The sequence below is a fragment of the Anser brachyrhynchus genome, assembly GCF_964034855.1.
Source record: "Anser brachyrhynchus genome assembly, chromosome: 5".
Taxonomy (NCBI): Eukaryota; Metazoa; Chordata; class Aves; order Anseriformes; family Anatidae; genus Anser; species Anser brachyrhynchus.
This window is the reverse complement of record NC_137699.1, coordinates 21,842,843-21,867,713: the sequence shown is the minus strand read 5'-3', so window position 1 is coordinate 21,867,713 and position 24,871 is coordinate 21,842,843. Positions and strand designations below refer to the sequence as shown.

The window sequence follows — 24,871 nt, the reverse complement described above, 5'->3', positions numbered from 1 at the left end:
TGCAAGGAACAGAAATGTGGTTTTGGTGAAAGCTGTAGGATAGGTGTATGCTGGTTGGAAGACCAAAACCCTAAGGAGAACAATTAGCAGTGCTTCTGAATTAATATTACTAAGACAAGTAAGTGGTACTGGTCCTGGCTGAACGTCTATTTGTTCTTTTAACTAATGACACAAATGCTTAGCTGGAACATAGTTATTGTATTTGATGATGACGGAAACCATGGAGGGACCAAGATCTTGGCCAGCCACTTTGGAGATGAAGATCGGACTTGGAAAAACTACTGACAAACTGAAGGAACGCCGTTAAGTGTAAAAAGGAAAAACAAATCAAATCCCCCCAAACCCCAACCCCTGCGAGGCGGGCCGCAGCAGCCCGCCGGGGCACCCCGGCTCGGCCCAACCAGGCTGAGGCGATGTTCCCTTCCGTGCCGTTTGTAACCACGGCGGGCTGGCAGCGGGGACCAGCCGGGACCCCCTGAGGGGTCTCCTCCCTTCCCGGGAGGGCCGAGAGGAGGCCTCGGGGGGGAGGCGGCCATGCCGGGCCCTGCCGGCCGCTGGGGGCGGGCCGAGGCGCGGCGCGACGGCGCCATCTCAGCGCGCCCGGCGGGGAGGCGGCAGCAGCCCCATGGCCGCCGCCTGGTGCCGGGTGCTGCGCGCTGCCCGCGTCCCCTGCCGCGGGGCTCGCGCCGCTTCGTCCTCCGGCTCCGCGGTGAGTGAAGCGGGAGCTCCCCGCCCAGCGGCTCAGCTTGGGGAGCGGGCCCGCCCGCCTCCGGGGCTCGGGGCTCGGGGCTGGGGGCGCCCCGCCGCGCTGCCCGGCACGCCGAGGGGAGCGGAGCTGGGTGAGACCCGCCGGGCGCTGCTGCGGAGCCCCGGCCGGCGCAAGCTGGGGGCTGCCGCGGCGTGTGGGGGCTCCCGGAGCGAGGGGGGAATAGGGGGCGGTGCCCCTAAATCGGAGCGCCGGGCAGCACGAGGGGTGGTGCGGAGCCGCCGGCACAGCCCCAGCTGCGGGAAGCGGCGGGTGCTGGCGGGCTCCTGTGCTGCCGGCAGCTCGCCTTCTGCGCTGCCAGCTCCGCTCGCTGTGCCCGCGGCGCTGCCAGGTGAAAGGCCGCTGGGTCCCGGCACGGCGGCTCTCGTTTTCGTGACCCGGTGAGGAAAACGCAGGTGGCCTCTGGCCGCCGGGTGTGCTGCTCCTGGTGGAGTAACAGCTCGTCCAAGCAGGTGTGTGGGGCGCGGTTTTGGCTGCAGGGATACTCAGGGAAAGGCTGATTGCCCTGAGGACCTCGAAAATCAAATAATCTGAAGCTGGTTTTCAAAACCTGAACAGGGTTTTAGTTTAGTTTACTGCAAGCCCTGATTTTTTTTTTTCTTTTTAAGGTTTAAGTTCAATCACATTTAACAGTTTCTAAACAAAATGCCCTCTGGGGTCATTTTTAAATAGGCCAGGAGCTTTCAAGCCAGCCTGGCTGTGAACCAGGCCCCTTTAGGGAGAGTCTGTGCGCAAAAAGTGTTTTTTTGTACCAGTAATGAAATTATCTGGGAGCACAGGTTGGTTCATGCTTGCTAACTTTCTCTGCAAAAACTGCAGGTTTGGTACCACAACTGCAGCACTTCGGTGCATATGTGTGTCCTTGTTTTCTTTTTTATTAGTCCTCAAGCTCCAGGGATGAGGTGCTACAAGACAAACGTGCCCGGATCCTGTCACGAGGGCTGCCAAAACAAAAGCCCATAGAAGGAGTTAAGCAGGTGCTGGTTGTGGCTTCTGGCAAAGGGGGAGTTGGGAAATCAACAGCAGCAGGTAAGGTTTTTCTTCTTTTTGTGCAGTCTGTTGTGTTTTTATTGTTTGGTAATAGATGTATAAATATTTATATGCTAATGTGTTTTTTGAATTGCATTCAGCTGGCAGCAATAAAACCTGACAGATTACAAAGTTTTATTTCAAGACCTCAAAGAAATGTGCTTTGATACTCTCCCTCTTCCCCCCTACCCCCACCTGGTATTATGTAAGTAACATTTAAGCTTTTTGTTGCAAAAAGCATAGTTTGTTTTTCTTTTTTTTCCCAAATTTTTTACTTGTGTGCTGTATAACACTTGGCAAGAAGTATTTGGGCAGTTGTGTAATCTTCTAATTAAGTCCCACTAACAGCCCTCAACCTCTGTGAAGCCTCATTGCAGCCACTGAAAATCCATACGGGTACAGAGGCCTTCAATTTAGGAAGCGTTTGCACCAAGTAGGTGCCAATTGAGCAGGCAGCATTGAAATAACATACTTGTAACAGTGCAGTGCTGTCCTGGGACAGCCTGCTTTTTTGAGATAAGAGTAAGCTGAGGTGGAGGGGGTTACACGCTGGTGTAGTGGTACTGTTCTTCCTTCACTAGCAGGTTAGGTGTATCTGCACAGTGCTCCACTGTGTTGCCATAGACGTTCGGGGATACCAATATGCTAGTATTTAGAAGGTTTCAACATCAGATCACTGTCTAATCTTCTCAACTACATATAAAGACCTTTCATAACGAAAGGTGAAACAGTAGTGATAAACCATGCAAAGTGATAAGAGCCTGTTTTGTCACCTTGAACGCCTGACTTTCCTCATCCGTGCTCTTAGGCTTTGAATTCAAGTTTTTCTAATTGTAGGTTCCTAAGTCATAGAACAAGATGGTACATGGGTTACTAGTACTGTATATACTTGCCTGAAATACAACAAAGATGACACTGAAGGTAAACATAAAAGATCTCTAAAGTTCTATAAACTTGTTTAAAAACAAATTTACTCAGATTGGGAAAGGAGAGTCATCCTTTAGTTGCGTGTTGTCTACTTGCACAGTCTTCTGTTCATCTCCATTTGGTGTGAATAACACACTGATGTAATTTTTAATTTCTCATTTTGTAGTTTGTATTTCAGCCCTGCTTGAATAGGGCTGGCTGGCTAATAAATTCTAGAACGTACAAACACGTTACCCATAGTAAAAGCAACTGTACTTAAGGGAAATAAAAGTATTGAATGCATTTTTTCCTATACATAGGACACACGTATATAATATCCTATACCTAGGATACATGTGTCTGTATGCATATAATGTATACATTCCTGTATGAAGACATTCAAAACAGTTGACGCTTCTGTTACTTAATGATGTAAGGTTGATGGTTATAATTTGTTGGTGGGTAGTTTCAGGTTAATGAAAATACTGAATAGCTATTCGTATATCAACAGATTGACAAACTGAACATAATCTGAACAATACTTTATCCCCCTCACTTCTACAAACAAATGTGCTGATTTAAGTTCCACTAACTGGTTTCTGTATGTAGTTTGTACCTACGTTTATAATCTGTATTTAATTTGTACGTAAGGTACAACACATATTAAGAACCTTTAAAGAGCTGGGAGTTCTTACCCATTTGTTTAAAAATGAAGTAGGATTCAACAGACGTTAAATAAGAGAGCTGAAATGTAAATGATTATTCAAACGTTAGTGTATGGAACAACCTATTGTTAATTAATGCATTTATTTATAGTACTGAGAAGAAAGAGGAATCTAGACTCGTCTGTATTAAAATAAGAAAACGTTTAATGGTTCAGATGAGCAATTGAAGATCAAGTAACATGTATGGAAAAAAGGAATAGAAGCTTGTGGGGAACGCGCTTGGTGACAAGTCCGCTGACACAGTTTGAGAGCAAGAGTTGAAAAAGGAAGGAGGGTGGTAATTAGAGGTGGTATATGCCTCTGAACTCCTAAAGCACCACATAAAGTATCGTCAGTCTTATCTGCATTCCTCTGAAACACTGTCAAGGCTGTTCATGTTCCTTTCCCCCAGTGGGCTTGTATTTCAGTTGTTCCAGATCTCCCTGTCAAGATGAGCGGATGTGTACGAGGGTCAAGTTTGTCAGGGCCATTCTTCAACCGATCATTGTGTTTCTGTTGAGTAATTCTTTTTGCCTGTCACATATAGCTTTTATATTACATTCTTTGTTGCTTCTTGCGCTTTTGAAATGAATGGAGTCTCTGACTAAAAGAATACATTTTTTAATAGGAAAAAGTGTTTTTCAGTCTGTGTTTAGATGCTTTTGGTTGTTTTGGTAATCTTTGTCTAGTAAGAGGTTTTTTGTTTGATTCGTGTCTCTTTCCTCTATTTATACTTCCTGTCAAGTTCCCCTCTTTTACCAGTGTTCTGCTAGATTTCCTCAATCCAGCTGAAGCTTCCAATTTCTTTTTCCTCTTCTTTTCTGCCCCTTCTTTTTGCATTACTCTAAGTTGAGAGCATTGTAGAAAATTCATCTTGGCATGGGAAGAGTTCAAAGTGTGAGCTTGAAAGAATAGAAGCTTCTTATTTACACTGAAACTCGTGTTTTCAACTGTGGAAGGGGGGGGGGAAATAATGGGTGGAATAAATAATAATAAAAATATATGATAAAAAACGTGGAAAATTAATTTTTACAGTTTTTATTTCTTTGAACAGCAGGATTAACAACTACTGATACTTTATTTTGAACTTGGAGACATTTCTAGCAAAGGCTAATGGGATGAGTTTTTTCAATATTGTTCAGGAGAACTGATGAAGCCAACACATGGCTAAATGTGTCCTAGTAATTTCTTTTTTCCTCTTGCATATTTTTATTCTGCAGGCAGGATATACTGTTGTTGAAACTCACCCTTTCAGGGTAGAGGTCAAAATCCCCATCTGTTTATCTGAGCAATGTGGACACAAATCTGGGCTTTCACAAGGGAGTTGATAATATTTGTTCTCTCTTGCAGGACCAACATCATGTTTTCTGGTAGTGGACCTTCGTTACAAGTTAAGATGTTCTGGTGACTAGGGAGACCTAAGTATTTCGAAGTTAACTTTCAGAAAGAGTTAATCTCAGTTATCTGTTATTGATGATGTATCTTAACTGTGCCACAAATGCAGATGCTCTCAGATGGCTCTGTATGTCTGATCTTCAGCCAAGCACTTTTATTGGTGGTATTAGCTCAATATTCAGTGAATTCAACTGTTATTCCTATGGCCAGTTGGGGTTTGGAAGTTAAGAAGTCCAAACTAATAAACCATCCTAGACTTGCACTGACATCAAGAAGGCTAACTCAGAATCTCCTTATGTGTCTTGATACTTGTTGGCTTGTTTAGGATGGGCAGAGACTGTTTGCATTGTGCTATGAAGTTTTGGGGTGGTGGGAGGAAGTACTGGACTTCTTGAATGTATATGCTCTACTGTCTTGCAGTCCTGATTACATTGGGACTTAATTGTGGGGGCCCATGTGAATGTTTAGGGTTGGGTTAGGGTCTTATGCTGCATCTCTAAAACCCTCTTGGAACTGATGGTAATACAAAGACAACCAAATGCAATAATCAGCTGGGATTCAAAAGAGTAGGTTGTGTCCAGCCAGATATCCATCTAATAAACTCAGACTTTCCCACTATATTATTTTCACTGTCTTCCTTCTTTTCCTTTAGTAGTCAAATATCCTTTATTGAAGAAGCGTTGTGGATCATACTTTATTTTTTGCACATGGTAGTTGTATGGGAAGAAGGTAGACATATAAAGCTGTCCTGGTTTTGGCTGAGATAATTTTTTTTCATACTGGCTGGTATGGTGCCGTGTTGTGGATTTAGGAGAAAAATAATTCTGATGACACACGATGGTTTAGTTGTTGCAGAGCAGTGCTCACACACAGCCAAGGACTTGCCAGCTTCTCACCGGTACCGCCCTGCCAGCGCAGAGGCTGGGGGTGCACCAGGAGCCGGGAGGGGACAGAGCCAGCACAGCTGACCCAGGCTGGCCGCAGGGATGTCACATACCTTATGGCCTCGTGATGAGCAATAAAACTGGGGGAGTTGGCTGGGGGGACTGCAGCTTCTTGGGGTCTGGCTAGACATCATTTGGCAGGTGGTGAGCAACTGCACTGTGCATCGCTTCTTTTGCTTATATATTTCTATTATTACTATTATTTATTTTCCCTTCCTATTTTGTCCTATTAAACAGTCTTTATCTCATCCCAGGAGTTTTACCTTTTTCCCCTGTTTCTGTCCCCCATTCCCCTCAGTTTGTGTCTGTGTAGTGCTTAGCTGCCTGCTGGTTAAACAACAACAAAAGCCATAGACATATAAAGACAGAATGTGGAGTAACTTGCTTCTTCCTTTGTGCCTCTTCAAACATGAGTTGCAGTTCAGTTATTTATTTAATCGTTAGTTTGCGTGTTTGTCGTCTTAGCTGTGATTTGTAGATCAGTCTCCAAGTTTCAGAAGATTAATTCTCTCTGCTTGGTTCAGGGGATAGTTAATCAAGCATCTACTTAAATAGCAAACTGAAGAATAAAATCCATATTGCTTTATCAGTTTAGGAGTAAACAGAGCATGTGTGTGCCTTACGGAGAGCTGTATAATCTTCCTTGTTAACCTCCTCACTATTTTTGCCTAAAGGAATTCACCGCTTTCCATACTACATTCTTTAAGCTTGGAATGTCTCGGCAGTTTGTTCTCAGTACCCTCATACTCTTCCAGTAGAAGAGGCTGGCTGCAGCTTATCTTTCTTAAAATGCTCTGTCCTCTGAGATACAGAAACGTGTAAAGAAGGCAAAAAATTTTACCTGAGAGAATTTTTCTTAAACGTGTTACTGTTTGGAGTAGTAATGCATACTATTTGGTTATACTGAAGTTTCTAGGAGATCTTCCAAGGTAGTTGAAGCTGGTGAACCGTTAAAAGGTGCTATTTCTTCCATGTGCTTTCTAGTTACAGGAGTTAAGTATTGATAGAAATGCTTTGAACAGAGCTGTAAACAAGCTGTTGGATTTGTTAATTGCTTCATCCTGTTACTGTTTCTTTAGTTGCTACAGGTGCTTTCAGGGTTGATGAGACTTTATTTTCTGACATACAAATAGAGCAAAAAGCATACATTGCACCTTCTTCGAGAAAATTTCCATGTTAATATATCATGAGAAATTGAAAAAAGGGTATATGAGCATATTTCTGGTCACAGTAGTTTAATAGTTTAGGTCAATGCTTATCTAATCTGTATTTAAAAAAAAAAGTTAACTAGAGACCATGGTGAGGTTAGCTATGGTAGAATCATTTTATTTTTATGGTATTGTGTAGTTTCCAAGAGTCAACAATGATTTTTCGTAATGCTATCCTTTGGCAAAATGCTTAGATTATAATGTAATCTCAGTGTCCTGTAGAGACTTAAGAGTTTGTAGGTTTTTGCAGGTTCGTGTGAGGTTGCTAGCAAGCATGGATTGAAATGTGAGTGTTGCTGCCACTTAAACTAGTAATACTGCAGAGGTGCAAGAAGCTAAAAATCAAGATGATGAATGTGATTATTATTAAGCACATGTGATTTATCTTTGTTTTCTTTTGTTAGTAACCATAACATTCTCAATATTTAGAAAGTAAATTCTCTTGCACTTAATCTTTTTTCTTTTTTTTTTCTTGCAGTAAATATAGCCCTTGCCCTAGCAGCAAATGATTCGGTAGGTGAACATCTAATTATCTGCCTTAATGTTAAACAAATGTGTAAGTCATAAATAAAATGGTTACTGCTGGGGGCAGTCACATACATTAAATCCAAGTATTCATTCTGGCAGTTAATTTCTTTATTTGTTTTTATGGACTTCTGAGTTTATGTAAACTTGTTTATATTGTATCAGCATGATGAACGACTCAGCTCTCATCCTTCTTTGGGTTGGGTTTGGCTGTGCACTTTCCACTGTGTCTCTCTGATTTCAACTGCAATTCTGCAAGGATGCGTAGACGTACTAGAGGGTGTTTGTGCAGGTTGGAGATGCATAATAAATAATTGAATTTTATCACTTCAGAGCACTGACTTGGAAAAAATATGAGTAACTGTTGGGTGGTATCCAAAGCATTATTTGTAGCTGTGCAGATTTACTTTTCCAGGAGAAATTAATGTATAAAAATATATTTCGAGGGCTAAGGGGGGGAAGGAGCTGTATATCTTCCCTGAAGATTGGAAATCCATGTGTTCTGTAACAAAATATCATTGCTCAGTTTGGTATTGCAGAACTCAAAATGTTTATCTTCAGTCTAATTAACAGTGGGACCTATTTAATTTTAAAAAAACAAGGGGTCTTCATTACATTCACCTGGTGCTTCCATTGTGTACATTGCCATATAAGTAAATTTAGAAGCAAGTTTTTTCTTGATTTCCTATGGAAGGGAGTATAAAACAAGTTTAGTACTCATAAAGTGTGAGTCCCCAAATAGCTAGTAAATACAAAATAAAAGTGTAGCCTTTAGAAGAGTATTCCACAAAGGTTTTCAGTGAAGCTTTTAATGTATGATGAAAGTTCAGATTTATTGATAATCTTATGCAAGGGCCAAGGAAGGTAAGTGAGGAAACATCTCATTCAGATGAGGTATTACTATCTAGGAATACATAATAAGCATGGCTTTGGAATCCTGTCACGGTCAACTTTAATAGGGAGTTATTTGGTTGAATTCTCAAATGACACTTGGAAAGTACTTCATAGTTGATGTTGTGTAACATAGAAAACATTTACAAGGTGGTATAAAACAAGGTATTCTCAAGTACTTTGACTTGGTAAATATAGCATCCTTTTCTTCTTGTGTTGTAAAAGATGAGTAAAATAAAACAGGTAGGAGTGAAGTTTGCATGCATTCTGCACGCTTCTTGTAGGAATTCGTAAAAGGTTTTTAAAAAATTTCCATAAAATCAATCATACTTGATAAGAAGTGTTAAAGCTGTTATATGAAATGTGTGCTGTTTGTAATGGCAACTGATCCTGATATTTCACAGTTTTTAATTCTGTGTTTTAAATAGGCTGCTGGAGTAATTTGATTTTGGAGAAAAATCTGTCATCTTGAAAAGCAAAACTGCTTGAATGGTTCCTTCTAATTAACTTCAAAGCATGGCATTTGCTGTAATACTTTTCCAAAATAAATGTGATCCTGCGAGCAGTTCTGTGCTGTGGCATGGTCGCTGAGTAGCTCCATGGAAACCACGTCAACTAATTGCACATAACTGTTGGTACCGGCTAAAATACCTGTAAAGCATGTAAATAAGAGACCATAGCCAAATAATTGAAGAGGTGGTTACTGGAGTTATTTGGCAAATCAGGGACTGAGAAATAATTATAAATGAAATTGAGCCAAGAAAATTAAGTAAATACAAAAAGCACTAGTCACTTCTGATGTTAAGATTGTGTGGTGGTGTGAAATTGGAGGCCAGAGTCTGGTGGATGTTAATCAGTGAAAAGCAGATGAAAGTGCTGTGACTTGCATGAACTGATGGCCACAACCTAACGAGGTGCTGCTCTTCGTTTGTTCTTCATTGATGTAGTTACGAGATGCAAAACATGAAAGTAGGTTGAAGTGAAGAAACTCAATTCTTGTTTGTTTGTTCATGCACGGATATCTTTTTTTTTATATAAAATAATGGCGTACACATGTTTGTGTTCAACCTTTGGGCTTGAATTTGCTGGTGTTTTCATTTGTGTGCTCCCATTGATTTCAATTCAGTAGTTTTGTGAGTTAAACTTGTGAAATGAGTATCTCTGGGACCTTGATCCAGACTGGGATTGTTCATTGCTCTCAGCTGTAGGGATCCCAGCAATGTTCAGTTTTGTTATAGTGAAATAAGTAAGGAGGTTGTTTTCCAGAGTTCACTGGTGCCTCCTGCTGAAGTTTATAGTGAATTTCTTTGACCTCAGATATGCAGCAGTGGCCTCTTCATTTTACTGTTAATAAATAATGATTGTGCATTGCCTTCCTGTGGTTTTCTTTCCCTTTATTACTGTCCTAAGTTCACCTGTTTCTTAGGAGATGGTAATGAGTGTGGTAGTAGATCAGGGCTTCAGCAGCAGCCTCCTGCAACTTCATTACAGTGCTTATGTCTCTTATAAGCAAAATACAGATTTATAGAAACTGATGCTTGAGTGTGATGTATCGTTTAAAGCAAAAAAGAAAGGACTTGAGCAGGAAGGTCACTATGGCAATAAAGGTTTGTGCTTTGATTCCTTCATTAAATAGTCTCTTTCTGTTACAAATTCTATGTTTATAACTAGATTTTAAAAGGAAGTAGTATATTGGACCTAAATGACTTTAAAAATATGTTGTCTTCTGATCTTTCAAGTGTCGTTCTTCTAAGATTATACAGGTCACAGACTACTGAGAACAACTGTTTCTGGGGAGGGAGATCTGTGGAAGATGCTTTCAGAGGAGATTGGATTAGAGTAGATTCTTGCTGCTTTTAGTAACAGCTTTGACACCGTATTGTTGTTTGATAGTGTCATAAGCTGGAAACAGATTAACAATCAAAGCATGAAGGAATTTCTTGTCTTGTTGATGAAAGAAAGCTTCCTTCCATCGTCTCTTGAAAGTCTGCTTTATACAGCCTTAAAAAAAAAAAAGGGAACCACTGTTTCTATAAATAAGTAGCTGATTTTTTTTTAACATGGAAGCTTTTTCAGCCATTACAATGGCAGTCAAAAGTATTAAGGAGTCGACGGAGCCTTGGATGTTGTCATTGGCCCAGTGTTTGTTGGCAGAGCCAGGATTGGAATTCAGGAGTTGGAGTCCTGCATGCTGGTGCTCAGGCTGCTTGGCACATTTTTACCCTTACGGTTTCAGAGTAAATAACTCTGAGACAGGATTTCATTTAGATACCTAGATACCGTGTCCAAGTCAAAGTAGTATGTGTTGGGGATGTTTTTTTTTCCTCTTTGATGCAAGGCCAGGAAGATGAACAGGGCAGCCTCTCATCCCTTTCTGGTTTGTTAGACTTCGGTGCCCTGGGTTACCTGTTGTGGATGGATTGGTTAAGATTTGTGTAAACTCTTGTGCCCGTACCAAGATCTATAAATCGTAGTTTTCTTTTTATGTTAAGAAATAACTTAGGTTTTGCTCTTGTGTCCTATTTTTAATTGCTTGCTTAGTTTGGTGGCAGATTTTTTTCATTCTTTTGATGTACCAGCAGTCATTTGTGATCCCGTAGGAGCACTTGAGAAGAGTTTTCGGGTTTTGTGCCAGGAGAAATCATATTCAGACTAGAATGACTATTTATGAAGGCTGCCTGGCCAGAGACGATTTATTATAGTAGAAACAAGTTGAATTAATAGATGCCAGCAATAATAGGATAGAGATTGCTTGTTTATGAACAGAGTATTTTAGTGAGCAAACACCAGCTGTGCGTGGCTAAGGATGGCACAAATCCAGTTGGGAGGCTGCATGCTTGTGCTGTTACTGCGAGGCAAGCTCCCTTGTCAGATTTCTTCTGACTCTCTTTTTCTTTCCAAGATGATGTATGTTTTTCACTATAGGGGGAAATGATTTTCATGTTGTGAAGGACAGAGCAGCAAGCGGTAAAACCACACGGAACAGATCAGGAGGTAAGCGTAAGCAAATGGCTTCTGCCCGGATCAGTTAGGGCAGGTGATGAGCGGCAAGCATCACTTGTATGCCTCGTAGCCCAGCCCCGGGTTATGGGTTACAGGACAGGGTTAGGACCAAAATGCGGAATGCCCCCAGGCCTCTTCCACATGTGGCCATTAGGCCATTACGTGTGGCCCTGAGGGAGAGGCCTGCGATGGCCCGGGATCCCCCTGGCTGCTGAGCAACATGGTGGGGTGGCAGCGGGAGAGTGGGGCAGGGTGGCGGCCTGGGCCGATGGCAGTGGGGCAAGGGGCTTCAAACTAACGTGTACCTGTGAGGAGGGTCTTTGTGGGAATTGCTACCGGGATAATAAAATGATGTCAAAACATTAATCAAACAACGCACATTGATTTCGAAATGGCTCAAAAGCGGGGAGGGGGAGCAAGTCTAGGATTTAGAGAATAATGGGCTCCATCACTGAATAATTGCAGCTGAAAAGAAAACTTTCGACCTGTTTTGTCTTCCTTCTATGCACCCTTCCTAATTGTTAGGGTTTGATTTCTAGGCATCTTCTAAGGCAGCCTTTGGTGCTTAGTGAATCAGAAGGCTTTAATTGCTACAGATAGGTGTTCAGGCTAATTTCTTAATGCTGAAAAGTGCCGATAAAGGTGGAGATGCCAGTGAGAATTGATTGGGGTTAACTGGTAATGACAGCTCAGCTTCTGGATCAGCTGAGAAAATGTGAGAATAAAACTTGAGAAATCTGACTGTTTTCAAATTAAAAAATGAGTAGAAGTTGTCTTAGACACGCACTTCTTAAAATGTTTCATTTTAATCAAATTACTGTGCTTAATTTGAGGGGCTAAAAAGTCTTTTGAAGTATTACGTAGAGTTAATTACCTTCATCCTGGGCCTTCAGTCACTGGAAGTCTAACAAAGTAGTTGGAGAGGCTGATGTGCGAGGTGGAGTGTGTTTACCATAACCACCTGGCATGCTGTGAGTGCAGTGAGGTACATCGTCAGGGATGTGGTAGTGTTTGGGACACTGATGTGCATTTTTATCCACGATTTTAAAAATGGTGCTTTATGAAGTTTTTTCCCCCCCCAGATCAGATATATGATGTGTAAGGCCAAACAAAATTGAATTACTGGTACCTGATGATTGAGAAATCCAACTAGGAGCTACTGCAAGCTGTTGTAGGAAAAAATGCCAGAGAAGTTCTGTAGCTGACAGGAAGTTAGAAGATCTTCATATGAAGGAAAAAGGGCTTTTAAACCAGCAGAAGAATGGGTATTTAAAGCAAGTTTGCATTTCTGGGACAGATAGTGACAAAATTGTAGTTGGGCTTTATTGGCTTTAATCCAATTTACAGCTAGGCACATAAGTAGTGTTCAGCTGAAAGAGCTGGAGAATTAGGGATTAAAAGATGGCTATTCAATGTGTCAGTATGTCAAATGGTGAATCCAGGGCCTATCCTGGTTTTAAGTTCCCTTTTGTCCTATATGCTGCTGCTTGCAGTTTGGGATTAGCTTTAATTCTATAACCACATTAGAAGGGTAAATTGAGAGTCACTGGTTGAGGATTAGGAACACCAGCTTTAAAAATAGCTGGCACCATCGCTTAGCAAAGCTGGCGTTGTTTGAAATGGGCTGTAGTTGCTGAATGTTGGGACTGCTGCGGGTGCACAGAATCATTCCCACGCAGTACAACGGCAGCTCATTAACCTGTGTCTCCATCCCTTCCAGGCTGAACACCAGGGAGTTCTGGTGGTCTGCAGGGTTTACTTCAAAGTAAAGTATCATCCACTCAAATCCAGTGGGGATGCATGTGCTTTACCAAGTATGGAAAAGAAATCTCAGAACAGATGAGCAAAAGTGAAATGAACGCTGTTTAAGAGTCTCTGGATGTTTAGCAGTAATGTAGGCTATATTGATTAACAGCTATTTATAGCAGATCTTTGCAAGCTGATATTCTTTTTCCCCTTCATTGGCATGAAGTCTTTTATCAGGCTTGTTCCTCAATAAAGCAGTTGGTGACTTTGAAGAAATCAATGCATATCACTAGATTCTCCTCTGAACACAGAATTAGGTGTGGAGGGCTCATCTGTGATGCATGAATGGAACTGGTTGCATTTGGTTAAAAAGATAATCTGTTACTGGAAGATGTAATTGATTTCATAGTTCATATTACCTGAAAGATTCAAAAAACAGACTAAAACCCATACATAAATGAAGAATATGAGAGTAAGCGACTCTTCAGTGTAAGCTAAAATAGTTTATAGGAGGAGGGATACAAAGCGGTTTATCATCAATATGTACCTATATCTATACAAGGACCATGTATAGTAAGTCACCTGCCTACGAGAAGAAACATAACAGCAGTTGAGTAATTTTGTATCTGTGTACAGAAAAGCAAAGGAGGCAAAATTTACTTCTTAAAGACCTTGTGCCATTATACAGAGGGACTATGTTCTAATATGGCCCTCAGCAACTGCTTTTTTTCTGGCCCTAAAGGATTTAACCCAACAACATCCAGAACTTTAAACCAGGTTATTTAGGATACAGTAGTACTGCAAATCTCTATCACTCGCAGTGTCCAAGTGCAAAGGCTAAATTGAATTTTAATTATGTTGGCAGTCTTGCTGGGGACAAGAAGCAAAAGGAAAGGCTCTTTTTAATAAAGGTAAAATATGCCTGTAAATTGTGCGCTGCACATTATGAAGCTGTAAGACTTTAATTTCTCAGTGATATATGCAAGTATATCTTCTTTATCTATTGATGGAGTAGTTAGTTTTCTTATAAATACAGAATCTGTGCCTGATGACTGAAAACCTTGTTTTCATTTCTTAGTGTAGATAAAACAAGTTTCTAAATTAGAACAAAAACTTCAGAAAATTTGAACTGGGGTAAGAAATGCAGTGATTGTATAGATCTTGTGCTGAATATTTGTCAGAAATCTTCAGGGAGGTCCAATTGGGAAAATGAGCTGGGAAGATGTGAAGTAAATATGGTGACATAGTCAGTGATGTAAAAGCAGATGATGAAGTTGAGTTATAGTTCTTTACCATAGTCCTTTACCCTCTTTCTTTTTTTGCTGTCTTGAGCTGACCCATGATCTGATGAGACCTGAAATATTGGTGCCAGCTTTCATGAAAGAACAAATCCTAGCAGTAGTTAGCCTATGCTAGAGATCATTGAACTAGAAAGGGAAAAAACCTTAGAAGTACTGATAACAAGCTGCATGTGAACATCTGTCAGTGTTTAAAAATACTTTTTGCTGAATATAGCAGGAGATTAGTTCTGTGTTTGCATGTGGCAAGAAAATATATATATTTTTTAAATGTTGTGTTCTCACTGGCTGATGTAATATTTGTAAGTATGTTACTCAGTATGAAGAGTTTCTATAATTCTGCATGTGTTAGTTCAGTATATTTTTTTTCTAAGTAGCTTGCCATATGTCAGAGACTTAAAGTGCATGATTAAAACATATGGGAATGGTTACGCTGTCAGTTTTATCTTCAGAGCTTAAACTGTTTTAAGTGTGCAGGTAGGTAACAAAAAATACAGGTCTCTAGGAGGCATTTTCTGAAGTGTGGTAAACTTAAAGATTGAGTCAGCCTTTCTCCACAGCTGGGCAGGTGGGAGGGAATGGGCGGTGGTGAACCGGAGAACAGCAGTTCTCAACTGGTTATGGCTATGCCAGCTGGAGAGAGGGAATGTTATTTGTTAATGGAGCAGGACAGAAATACTTCTATAAGCAGAAAATAGAGCTGTAAGAAGAAAATGGTGAAGATGTACTACCTGCCTCCTTTCCCTGCAGAATGCTTTAAGTCATGCGTTTAGATTTAACTTCAGTCAGCATGAGAAGTAGCTTGTATCGGTAGTTAAACTGACAGTTTCATGTGGTAGCATCCAGCTGTGTACCGAAGTTCCTTGAGGAATTTAAAGCGTTGTGTAAATGCTGAAAGAGATGATCTGGACCTGTCTTAGAAGGTAGATGCCCTAATGCTTTTCCGAGATAATTAAACGTTGAAAATAGGGGTGGTAGTGGTATTCCAGGGATACTTACGTGCTGCAGATGAAGTGATGTTTGAGGGAAACAAAACTCAAAACCTTAGCTTATTAGGCCAGTGCTTTCTTCTAAGAGCTGCTGCTTTTAGATGATGTGAACTTTTTCTTATGTAACATGTGGGATTGCTCAGTGAAGAAAAACCTACCATAGGCTATCTTTAGTGATGATCTGCAAGTGATTTAACAAGAGTTTCTGGAAAACTTTCTTCTGTCAGCCTGTGGAAAGCACCCTGCTTGCAGGAACGCTCATGCCTGCATTAACATGAGCTGTAGAAACTGGAGAATCCGTGAATTCCTCTTCTTTGAAGACGACAGTTTTGTTGAACTATATCCAAGAACAAAAGTAGTGCATCTCGGAGACAGGCGTCTCGCCTGCTTTTGAGGAAGCGTTTAGACTTTTTTTTTTTTGAGAACTGTCAGGTTTGCTTTGTTAGGTTGAAACAAGGTCAGCTTTGTAATTTGGCATAGTAGCTGTATTTGCAAAGTTCTCCTAGGTAATTGAGGGATTTTTTTTTCCAGTGTGCGTATATTTATTTTTAATTTCAGGAAATTTGATACATTAATAGACAGACGTGCTGTCTGTCTTGCAGACTCCCAGGAATAAATAGCTGGTGGTGGTGAAGGTCTGCCTATGCACAGGAGGTCACAAAGTCAATCTAATTAATGTAGTTTTTCCTAAATCTTAATTCCCTTCAGGCTGAAGGCAGAATTGTAGTGCGGAGTAAGGCTGTTGCAGGTAGTCAGTGGGTATTGATGATCCTTGTTAGGGTTGGAGGGGAACCCTCAAAAAGTTGAAGGAAAGAATGTCAGTCAGGTTTAAAACATTATGTAGATTTTTCTGCAAATATTTACTTTAATTTGAGATGTAATTAGGTGGCACAGCCTTTAGATGATGTTTTGATGAGTTCGATTAGCTGCTGACAAAGATAAAGGGACTGAGTCATGAATCTTTCTAATCTTTTAAAATATGCGTTTTGTACAAGAACAAAGAAGCCCTAATATTCTTTTTGATGTCTTTGAAATCTAACCTAAAATGGGTCTTTTCAATCTTTCTAAAATTGCAGCTTTCATACAGTAGGCAAGAGGTAGAATAATTTGTCAAAGTAATTCCTGCACTTTGTTGTAATAGCTTTCACAGAATGTTATAAAGTAAGAAGCATTAAAAATCTAAATGAAATAATCCATTTAATTATGTATGCTTTGCTGTTTAATAAAAAAGTATATTGAATAACTAAACCCGAATTAAATTGTTGTTTTTTTGTGGTGAAATCTTTTTTTTTTTTTTAAAATGCATTATAAATCATATACAGTAAAGTATTTTTTACTTCTCAGCTGTAAAACTGAAGATACATTTGACTTATATTAGGTAAATCTGACACATTAAATTGATCAGCTGTTAAGGGTGTCTTAAGGGTTCACTATCAACTGTTTAAATAAAAGATAAGTAGAAAACACCTGCTAAATCACATTATTTCTTTTGTAGTAAGTAGGGTCAGATTTGCTTCTCAAGTGTCTGCTTGTATGAGATAGTTAATTGAAATTTAGATCTATTTAGTAGTAGGGGCCTGAACTAGTTTTTTAATCCAGGTGTATTGTTGCTTTAAAAAACAACCTGAACAAACTGATGCAGGGGAATATACTTGTTTAGACATCCTCTTCAAGGGTAAGGATGCTGTGGACCTGCATTAAAAGCCTCTTAAAGCTCCTCTTCTTCTAACCACAAGCTTAATAGTTACTACTGAGCCTTTATGTTTCTCTCCGTCTTTCCCATCAAAGTCACGATAACAAAATGGCTTAATGTGATACTGAATTATGAAATCTTTATTCAAAAAATGGAGCACACACTTTGAAACATTAATAGTGAAAGCGTGACTCAGCATTGTTGGAAAAGCTCCCATTGCCTTATTAACCTTTCAAATGAGCCCTTAGACATACTTGCTTGCAATTATGCAAAATGTTGAATACAGTTAACTTTTTATATTTGAGAAGCTTGATGTTCAGTTCTTAAGAGCTTGTTCTTTATTACTTGGTAATTGGTAGCTTGTCTTGCCATCTGTAGGAAATATATTTTAATATTCACCAAATATGTGTACATGTACTTTTTTAAAAAAAACATTGATAAGAATCTTGAAAGTCTAGACTGCATAGCTGAAATAACTTTTATTTGAAGTTTATTGCATAGTGTACCATATGTAGTTAAATAAACCCATATTTTTAGCATTCCTTCGTGTAAATGCATTTGATTCAAGTGTTATACCTGTTTAATTGCCTTCATAGACTTGCATTTTGATATTTTGATACCTGCCAAAGTTTACTATGGCTTCTTAAAGATAAACATATTTTACTGTTTTCACATTCCTTATACAGTCACTAACTGTATTCCAATCTCAATATATATTTGTGAACATTGTTAGTTTTTTTTTTACAATGAATTTTGATACCCTTAAAAACCTTCTATTCCTCTGTAAAGGTACATTAAATAGAGAGAATGTTGCTTATAGCGTTCCTTAATATATGGTCTGTGGTCTTCATGATAAGTCAGAAAATGTGTGCAAGTGAGGATTTGAGAATCTAGATTTTGTGACCTCTGGTAAAACATGTAGAGACGTTATCTTTCATGCATCAATTGCAAATTAGACAGAAAGGAAATGGTGATAACTTATGTCTGAAGTCAAGATCGTGTTTTTATTTCTGTGGGCAGTTTTAAGGTTTTGTTTATAAAGGAAGACAGACATTTTGACAAATACTTTGTCTTTGGGCCTTATACAGACAAAAGAAGTTGGTTTGCTTGATGCAGATATATACGGGCCTTCAATTCCAAAGATGATGAACCTTAAAGGAAACCCAGAATTAACACCAAGTAAGTGTGATTTTTTTTTTCTTGTTGCTTTCTTGTTCAGGAATGAGCATAGATGTGCTTCCTTGGCATGGCACAGAAGGGGTGCAAACAAAAGATGAAAATGTACATTTTTTTTAAATTTTTGTTAGTGAGATTTCTTTCAAATGTATTGTATTTCATTGTATTTGAAATATATTTCAAATGTATTTAGTTTGTACAGATAAGAGCATTCTTGTGATCTTTGTTCATGTTGGTCCACAGGCTTTGAGGTTTTCGTGGATTATTACTGAAAAGACTGGAAAAGGTAACCAGGGAAGAAAGGATGTTGTCAGTAGGTTTAGACTTGCAGGCAGTGGGATTTTGATCCCATTGTAGAACATATTTTGGTTTTGTTTTGTTATGTTGGAACAGTAGGCGGGGGGGGGGGACACTAGGAAACAAGAGAGAGACCATTACAGTAGTTAGTACCGTAATGACTTTTGAAAATGTCATTGAAATGGTTGCCTTTGGTCTCTCTCTGTCCAGTCGAATACTCCGGGCTACTTCATTCTTTTTTTTATCTGAAGTTGTGAGTTTAGAAAAACAGTCATAGTGACTACCAGAAAGTCAAGACAGTAGACAGAATTACTGATTTTCCTTCTGTTGGGAAGGATTCTGGTCTGAGGAAAAGCCAATTCAGGCAGAAGAGTCTAGAGAGAAGTAAGGAAGATGTAAAGTAGAAAGGCTGCATCAAGTCTGTTCACCTTTCAGAAACATAACTTCGACTTTGGCCAAATGGGAGTGGAATTGAAGAACAGCTTTATCCTACTAACCTCTGAGATGATGGGATTTTAGTGCTTTGTTTTGCTCTTCTGAAAAATTCAGATGCAGTAAATTTAAGATTACTGTCTGTCTCCTTATGTTTCTGCCCTTTAGTCTGGTGAAAGAAGTAGTAATGTATTTCTATATACAGATACACTGCAGGTGGACAAGAAGATGTGTGCTTGTACAAGTGACTGTCCATTTGAGTACTTTTAAGTACCTGGCTTACAAATATAGAAATCATTTAGATACTTTCACAGAGGGGAAGAGATTACCTTCAAAAACTAAATCAGAAGCCCAACAAATAGAACCAAGTAAAGGCTAACTCCACTGTGTGATAAATAACTGAACCGTTTCATGTATCATCAGTACAGTTTGACTTCCTAATACAAATTGAAATATTCTTGCATTCTCCTGTAATTCAGGCCCTGCTGAGAGTGTGTCATATAGGCTTTGTTCTCCTGTGAAATACACACACACACACATATATATATATATGTGTTTGCCATGAATTCTGCATTTGAAATGCATTATGCGATATGAGCACAAGGGGCTATGTTGCAATGTCCTCCGTATCTCTTGTTTTCCTTTTTATATGATGTAGATTATATATTAACAGATGTTACTGACTTTTTCCTTTCCAATGATGATCATGTAAAAGGTTGCTTCTCCATCTTTTTTCCTCACTGCTAGAAAATGGTCAGATAGCTTTGAAATTCTTACAAATCTTGCCATGTATTTTTATTAACTCATACTCAATTTAAATCTATATCATGAGCCCCAAATAAAGAGGAAGTTGCCCAGTCTATTTCATGGGGTCATAACATTAAATTTGCTCAGAATGTAAGGACTTAAAGTATATTCATTTAGGTATTAGGACGGATCAATGTTGTGATATATAAACTTTGGTGTCTGCAGATACTTCGAGGATACAGTTGAAAATTAACTGTAAGCTTTTGTCTTGGCATGTTTTGTGGGCTATGAAAAACACAGCATTCAGTGTAACAGAAATTGGAGAATTTCCCTGAATTGAAATTGCTTCTGTTGGCCTGTAAACACATTTTGATTGCAAACATACATTCTTTCTGCTTCTATATGGAATGTACGAGGAAATAATACCAGGATTTACGAACATGCATCATTTTTAAGCGACAGAAAATGGATTAGCGTATTTCAAAAGCGTGACATATAACACAAGTCTACTGAGAAAATGATGTAACAATTCAGTATGAATGGTAAAGGGGTAGAATTTCTATTTCAGGATTTCTGTTTACTTTTCAGTGTAGTTTAACTCTGGAGTTGATGAAGCTGTGGAGTAGCAACGATGACAGTGCTGACATTAAGATGATTTGGTTGTGAAAATAGGATACTGGAAGGCATAGGAAACTTTAATTGTAAACTTCAAGGATTTCTTTATTCTAGTGAGTAGCAATGATAAGATATGCTTGCAAAAAAAGGATCAGTTGTATGGCTGTGTGCACGTACATACTTTTCTATCTATATGTATATATTATATGACTTTTGATGAAATTTGGCTTTATTTTCCAATTTCTTATTAGATAATTATCTTTATTTTCAAGAATAAAACTCTGAACAGTTCTTGTTTTGTAGACTATGAGGGAAAACAGTTCTACGCATTAAAGATTTGTATTAGCAATGTTAACGTTATCAGTAAGTCAATTAAAAACATTTTAGTAGCATGGCAGTCAACAATTGTGTTTAAAGACTCTTTCTGTCCACAACACGAGGTCTGGATGTGAAAATGATGAGTAGCAGTGTTCTTTGTTACTGAATCTCTGCAGTAATTCTAGGAGGTTCTGATCACTCTTGCACTCAGATTTCTATTTATTTTTCCCCTCACATGTAGCAGTCCAAAAGGGATCAGGGATGCTTGTCACCATACAGAATAAATCTGTAGCAATTATTGCATTTGAATAAAGAATATTATAGTCGCATTATAGTTTAAATCTGGAGTTTATCCAAGTTCATCCAGTTCCAACCCCCTGCCATGGGCAGGGACACCACCCCCCAGACCATATTGCTCCAAGCCCCATCCAGCCTGGCCTTGAACACTTCCAGGGATGGGGCATCCGCAGCTTCTTTGGGCAACCTGTTCCAGTGCCTCACCACCCTAAAGAATTTCTTCCTATATATAATCTAAATCTACCGTCTTCTAGTTTAAAGCCATTACCCCTTGTTCTACCATTATACTCCCTAACAAGAAGTCCCTCCCCAGCTTTCCTGCAGGCCCCCTTTAGGCACTGGAAGGCTGCTGTAAAGTCTCCCTGGAGCCTTCTCCAGGCTGAACAACCCCAACTCCCTCTGCCAGTCTTCGCTAGAGAGGTGCTCCAGCCCCTTGATCTTCTTCGTGGCCCTCCTCTGGGTTCATTACAACAGGTCCATGTCCTTGTTATGTGGTGGGTCCCAGAGCTGAACTCAGTACTCCAGGTGGGGCCTCACAAGAGCAGAGGGGGAGAATCCCTTCCCTTACCCTGCTGGCCATGTGTCTTTTGATGCAGCCCAGGATACGGTTGGCTTTCTGGTCTGCAAGCACACGTTGCCAGCTCACGTTGAGCTTCTCATCCAGCAACACGCCCAGGTCCTTCTCCTCAGGGCTGCTCTCAATCCATGCTCTGCTCAGCCTGTACTTGTGCTTGGGATTATCCTGGCCCAGATGCAGGACCATGAACTTGACCTTGTTGAACCTCATGAGGTTCGCACAGGCCCACCTCTCAAGTCTGACCACGTCCCTCTGGACGGCATCCCTTCCCTCCAGCGTGTTGACTGCACTACACATCTTGGTGTCATTGGCAAACTTGCTGAGGGTGCGCTCGATCCCACTGCCCGTGTCACCGACCAAGATGTTAGGAGTGCATTCCAGGAACCTCCTGGCTTGCCTATGCCTTGTTGCACCGTCCCTTCAGTGGATATCGGGGTGGTTGAAGTCCTCCATGAGGAACAGGGCTTGTTAACATGAGGCTCTCCTGTCTGCCTATGGAGGGTCTCATCCACTTGGGCTTCCTGGTCAAGTGTCCTGTAGCAGGCTCCTCCTGTCACGTCCCTGCCCTCTATTTCATCCTGACCCATAAGCTCTCAGTTGGCTCCTCATCCATCCCTAGGCAGAGCTCTGTGTGCTCCAGGTGATCATTGACAGAGAGGGTGATGAATTCAGTTCAAAATGAGTTAGGAGTTCCCAGTGAGGAGAGAGTCTGTATAAATGGAAGGTACTCCATTACCTTAATCTTGCAGACTTGAGTACACTGGAGAAAGTTTGCTAGCACTTAATAGGATATCATTCAAATTACTTTTACTAAATGGTCAGGGAAATCCTGGTTAATAAGGTGATGACTGAATTTAATTAGCCAATGGAGGATTATCTAACTATGGAATAAATACTAACATCAGCTACAATATATACACAGATCAATATTTCTAACACAAGTAATGAGAGCATTACTTCTACTTTTTCCCCAAATAGTGTACTTAAAAGCTGTTTTCTGGCTTAGTGGGCTGAGAAAGTTGTTTTCTTTTTTTACTCTACCATTTAAACTACTTGGCAGAAAGTAAAAGCTTTCATACAGCTGCAAGGATGTTACCCTTTTGCTGGATAAATATAACATTTCTTCACTTAAATGATAATGAAGATTTTGGTGGACTTTTTTATTTATGGCAGTTGAGTGCTCTTTTAATACTTCAAAGCTTGGTTGCCATTCTGTGATGCTTTCAGTGTCCTTTTTATTTCTTAGTTAAGTAGTATATTGAAAAGATCACTAGTAGACATCTGTTTTCAAACTTTGGAATTGAGAAGTAATTCCTGAGAGAATGAAAGTAGTGGGTGTGTCGCAGCCCTACTGAAGCTAATAATATTACAGGAGCTACAGCAATGCAATTACTGATAAAGTTCTAAAATCAGGAACAGATATTCGCATTTTTTTTCCCTGGGATACATTTACGTATCTACTGCTCTTCAGTTTAATAGTAGAATCTCTAACAGAAATTGATGATTTAAAATACGCTCTGTAGATGCTGTTTAAAGATGTCTACATGAAATAGTCTTATCAAGGGATCTGGGGATCCATTTTTGGGTTATTTTTCCTAGGTAGATAATGTTACATTGATAGTGTAGTTGTTCAGGTAACCATGAAGTTTCCCAGTTATATGTGAGAGATTAATTTTAAAGATAGAACTTGTGTTCACCACCACTGGTTGTTTTATGCACTAGTTGTCTTTATGCTTTACCAGTGCAACCTCGTCATGATTAATTCAAATAAAAACTAAATTTGATTGTCTCAAAAAAGGCATTTTGTTATTGCTATTGCCTCTTGATTTGTGAACAAGTTATTTTTAAATAGTACATTGTTTAATGTTTTGCATTATTGATTCTATGTTGAAAGTAGACTGAATTGAAAGCTCGTGTTTTACTTGTGGTGCTGTCTTGCCACGGTTTATGTAGGTGGCTGAAGGAGAGCAGTCACACCTTCAGCTTCGTTGGGCCACGAAGCCATGCAGTTCTGTTTTTGCAGATCTCAAGTCAGGGCCAGACCCTCTTTGGGTTTATCAGGGGACTTTGTTAGAATGGGACTGTTTTTTTTCAAAGTACATTCAACATCCCTATTTTTTTTAATCTTATTTTTCACTTCAGTAGACAAACTACACATCCTCTCTGATTCTTGCACCTGTTTGTTGTCCTTAGGCTGGCAAGCCTAGTCTGCCCTTTTAACTTGCTCTCCTTTAGCTCCCTGAAGCATTTGCTATTTGCACCATCCTTATTCATGATATTTAGTTGAAGACTAAGCAGACATGTCTGGGCTGCAAAAACTGTTTGTGTTGATTTCATTATAGAAGAGGGTCAGCTGCAGTCAGTGGCATTGCTGATTGAAAATCCATGCACTGGTGAGAAGACTGGTTTGAGGTCAATGTCTTTTCTTATTATCCCCAAAAGCCATCTGATATTCTTAGGTAAGCATGTATTGAGAATAGACTGTCTATGTTATGCAAAAATGGTAAAAATGGTTAAAAAAAAAAAAAAAGCATAGTAAAAAATCTCTTTTTGTTTGAGAGCCAAATTCAAGTAGCTGTTACAGTGAAAACAAAAAAGTGAGAAAACATAGCAATGCTGTACAAGTATTGCAGCCTACAATAACTAAAATAATTTTAAATAAAAACAAAAGAAAGATGTGTTCACAGGAAATGGGCTTTCTTAGGATCATCCCAAGCAGTTCTGCAGTGGCTCACTGCCCAAGTACCTGGTTATGTTTTTGGCTTCTAGGACACTTTTTGTTGTTGTTGTTCTTGTTTTCTATTAGGGACTGGTAAGTTCCAAAAACTCCAGCTGAAACCGCTGGCATTATAGGTACACAGACACTTTGAAAATCTGTTTCAAAGAGTCTTGAAGACAAAATAGTAATTCAGAATGTTGTAATTATTGTATTTCTGTTTTGGAGGCTCTTTCATATGTCATGAGGTAGTTGAAAATGAGAAGAATATTTAAGTGTTAAATTATTTATTCTGGATCTTGACTATTGCCCTCAAACCTGTAACAATTAACCTTGAACTTGATTGATTTGGAAATTTTTGATGTCGCTTGTGGAAAACGAAATGGTGACCTTTACTTGGGGGAAAGGAAGTGGATAAGGAGTGTAATGGCAATCTGATCAAGGAGTGAAAAGGAATTAAAAGTATGTTGGGGATGAGTATGGAAAAAGGACTGTTTTAACTACAATGAAGACATCTATTGCTTTTGAATCTCTATTTTTAAATTTTTTTCTTGTATCTTTTAAGTGGTTTATATGTTTGGCAAAAAAACTAGCTTTCT

The 24,871-nt window shown here is 39.6% G+C and overlaps 1 protein-coding gene across 8 annotated transcripts in view; it reads left to right on the top strand.

The window, feature by feature from the left end:
• Positions 1-24,871, top strand: part of NUBPL (NUBP iron-sulfur cluster assembly factor, mitochondrial) — a 92,250-nt gene continuing 67,379 nt past the window's right edge. Inside the window, exons 1-4 of one of the 8 annotated variants that reach the window (XM_080592766.1) lie at positions 1-709; positions 1,648-1,795; positions 7,431-7,465; positions 18,186-18,276. In XM_080592766.1, coding sequence (XP_080448892.1) covers positions 626-709; positions 1,648-1,795; positions 7,431-7,465; positions 18,186-18,276 — 358 coding nt within the window. In that variant the 5' untranslated portion in view covers positions 1-625. Of the gene's footprint in view, positions 710-780; positions 1,219-1,647; positions 1,796-7,424; positions 7,466-18,185; positions 18,277-18,516; positions 18,560-24,871 lie in introns of those variants that run through there. The other 7 variants (XM_080592767.1, XM_080592770.1, XM_080592765.1 and 4 more) reach the window with 7 other exon arrangements.